The sequence below is a fragment of the Chrysochloris asiatica genome, unplaced genomic scaffold, assembly GCF_000296735.1.
Source record: "Chrysochloris asiatica unplaced genomic scaffold, ChrAsi1.0 scaffold00140, whole genome shotgun sequence".
In the NCBI taxonomy this organism is placed as follows: domain Eukaryota; kingdom Metazoa; phylum Chordata; class Mammalia; order Afrosoricida; family Chrysochloridae; genus Chrysochloris; species Chrysochloris asiatica.
The window spans coordinates 1,349,131-1,352,581 of record NW_006408658.1 but is presented as its reverse complement, the minus strand read 5'-3'; the positions used below and the strand labels follow the sequence as shown (position 1 = coordinate 1,352,581).

At 41.1% G+C, this 3,451-nt stretch overlaps 1 protein-coding gene across 1 annotated transcript in view; it reads left to right on the top strand.

The window, feature by feature from the left end:
• NLRP14 (NLR family, pyrin domain containing 14) overlaps window positions 1–2,546 on the top strand; it is a 39,186-nt gene extending 36,640 nt beyond the window's left edge. The window contains exons 8-9 of the mRNA XM_006870295.1: window positions 946–1,116; window positions 2,411–2,546. Coding sequence (XP_006870357.1) covers window positions 946–1,116; window positions 2,411–2,546 — 307 coding nt within the window. The remainder of the gene's footprint in view (window positions 1–945; window positions 1,117–2,410) is intronic.
• Window positions 2,547–3,451: the final 905 nt, after the last annotated feature.

The following is a 3,451-nucleotide window of genomic DNA, read 5'->3' as shown; positions in this document are numbered from 1 at the left end:
TCTATTAACCATTCTCCTTTCCATCTGTAGGTAATTGATCTAATGTGTTTGCACTATGCCATAGAATTGTAAGTATTTTTGTAAGATGTGTAATGTATTTGTATGCATTTTTATTTGTATAGATGGCAAAGTGCTATGGTGCTGTGGTTGTAGTTAAATGCTGTCAATTCAGTTCTGACTCATAGTGACCCTGTATAGGGTTTTTGAGGAGTGGCGGGTGGGTTTGAACTGCCAGCCTTACAGTTAGCAATTCAGTGCTTATCCTACAGTGCCACATCAGGACACTGCATTAGTGCTTTTTGTTGGTAAGTGCCATCAAGTCAGTTCCAACCCATAGCAACCCTATATAGTGTCTCTGATGAGTGGCTGGTGAGCTTAAACAGCCGACCTTGCAGTTCAAAATATCCTTGCAGTCTAGCACATTAACCCACAGTGCCACACCTAGCGACCTCATTATATAAACTTTGCTTTTACAACACTCAGTACCATCTTTCTAACTAAAAACTTCCTTTGTTGCTGTAGATTCATCTAGTTCATTGATCATCTGCTTCAGAGCATTCTAGTCTGTCTTACGTATTTTATCTATTCCCTGTCTGTAATTATAAATGTGGAACTCATGAATTAGGAAGGCATGTTTTCAGACTTGTTGTTATTAAGTGTCGTTGAGTTGGTTCTGACCCATGATGAACCCTGTAAAGGGTTTCCAAGAAGCAGCTGGTGAACTTGAACCATTGACCCTGTACTGACTTTGCAGTCCAGCGCACTCAGCCTATAAATATCTAATGATAAAGACTATCATAAATGCGTCTGTTCCTTGAACGTACCCTAATTGTGTCTTAGTTTTAAGCTTGCAGAGTTACCATCCCAGACTCCTGGATTTCATGTCTGCTTGCTTTTCATCATGGGATGTTAGTCATTTTTATCTTATGTCTGTCTTTCCCACAGGTTGGAATGCTGTGGTTTGACATCTTTATGTTGTCAAGATCTCTCCTCAACTCTTAGCATCAGCCAAACACTGATAAAAATAAATCTGACACGGAATACCTTACGGTATGAAGGAATTAAAAAGTTGTGTGAAGTTCTGCAGTCTCCTGGATGTAAACTACAAATTCTAGGGTAAATCTTCATTGGTTTCTCAAAGGAAAGTTATTCTATAGTGAGGGATTTTGAGAGTCACCCACTTATTGCATACTTCAGGGTCAACCAGATTTTATCTTCAGCAGTTTGTATATGTTTGGACATTTTCTAGGCCCTTATTTGGTTTCTTCTCATAGCACATTGAGTTTTGAGAGAGTTACCACAGCACAGTGGTTAAGAGTTGAGATTTTGAAAGCGGAGGCTGAATTTCTGGTTCTGGCATATCCTTGATATTTTAACTGGTGCTAGTTGCCTAATCTGTCTGTGTTGTAGTTTTGTTATCTGCTGTTGTTGTTAGGTGCTGTAGGTTCTGACTCATAGGGACCCTATGCACAACAGAACAAGCACTACCTGGTTATCTGTATACAAGGTCAGCTGTTTAAATCCACCAGCTACTCTGTGGGAGAAAGCTGAGGATTTCTGCTCCTATAAAGATTTACAGCCTCAGAAACCCTACCGAGGTGTTGTTATGAGTCAGAGTCGACTCCACAGCACATAACCACAACTACCGTACCTATTGAGGGAGTCCTGGTGTGGAGCTGTGGGTTAATGTGCTAGACTGCAAAGTCGGTTTGAACCACAAGGTCAGCAGTTCAAGCTCCCCAGTTGCTCCCCAGTTGCTCCTTGGAAACCCTTTACAAGGTTTCTATGGGTTGGAACCAACTCAGTGGCACTTAACAACAACAACCCTACCTACTGAGGGAGTCCTGGTGTGGCACTGTAGGATAAAGCACTGGACTGAAAGATTGGCTTGAACCACAAGGTCAGTGGTTCAAACCCACCAGCCACTCCTCAAAAACCCTATAAATTGGAACTGATTTGATTGCACTTAACAACATACCTATTGAGAGGATAGATTAGCAGAATCAATGTGGGCCAAGTGCTCTTTTTTTATTCCATTTTTCTTCTCTTTCTCTCTATTCTTCACAATTCCCTTCCCCATGCCCCAGCCATGTTAATGTTACCTCTCTACTTAGCATGGCAAACATGGGGGCTCCATATGATAAAAACTGGACTGTGAACCACAAGGTCTGCAGTTCTGGCCTGCCAGCCGTTCCATGGGAGAAGGATGAGGCTTTGTAGTCCTGTTAAGATTTAAAGCCTCAGAAACTCTATACAGGATCACTATGAGTTGGAACCGACTCAACGGCACTTAACAACCAACTTTATCACAGTAGTTTTTGGTTTTGTTTTTCTCTGAAATTCTCCACAGAGAGAATAGAGGGCTGTTGGGAAATAAAACGCAAGAAAAGATTTCCCCTTGTTTTCTCAGATTGTCCAAAAAGACATTTGATAAGGAAGCCCAGAAACTGTTGGAGGCTGTGGGAGTTAGCAATCCATCCCTAATCATTAAGTCCACCCGAAATGACCAGAATGAAGAAGATGGATCCTGGTGGCAGCATTTATGATTTGAAGAACCTGGCACTCTTTAAATTAAAAAAAAACAAAAAAAAAACAGAAACAAAACTCAAAGTAATAAGGACTGGGGTTATTACCTTACATGGCCAGGCATATGGCAATTAGCGACTGTTAGACAGTTAATTATTCCTCTATAAAATGTGTGTTCTACTTCACCTGGGGGTTGAGAGGCTTAAATAAAATTTAAAAGATACGGTTTTCTGAAAAGTGTAACGTGTTTTTAATTGGCTGCAGAGTTTAAGAACTCAGATGAGAAAAGACAGTGAGATTGTGGATGGGCCAGGGATGATTGTGTTAAAAGCACCTTGTTGTGCATTCTCTTCTTTCCACTGCTGTGATTTTAGTTCACAGACTTGCCAGAGCATCTCTGGCAAGATCATTGGACTGATTTTCCATGTGTGTTCTGGGCACCATCAGTATCAAAATCACTTTGTGTCAAAACAACTTGCTGAATGATTATCTTTGGGGTCCCAGGAACTGACATTTTTAGTTACTTCTCAGACAATACAGGTACATTAATATTTGAGAAACACTAGTCTCAGTAGGAATTCTATGTGGCACTGTAGATAAATACTGGACTGCTAACCACAAGGTTGGTGGTTCAAGCCAACCAAGCTCCTTGGAAACCCTGTATAGGGTTGCTATGAGTGTGAACCAACTTGACAGCACCAAACAACAGTCGTAAAAGATTGGGAATCTACTTCTGTAATGTCTGTTTTCTGGTGTGGTCCTGTGGGTTAATGTGCTGGACTGCAGTCTTTTGAACCACAAAATTGGCGTTTCCTCAAAAGCCCTATACAAGGTTGCTATGGGTCAGAACCGACTCGACAGCACTTAACAACAACATTGTGAAAGAATGGTGCTGTAGGATAAGCACTAGACTGCTAACCACAAG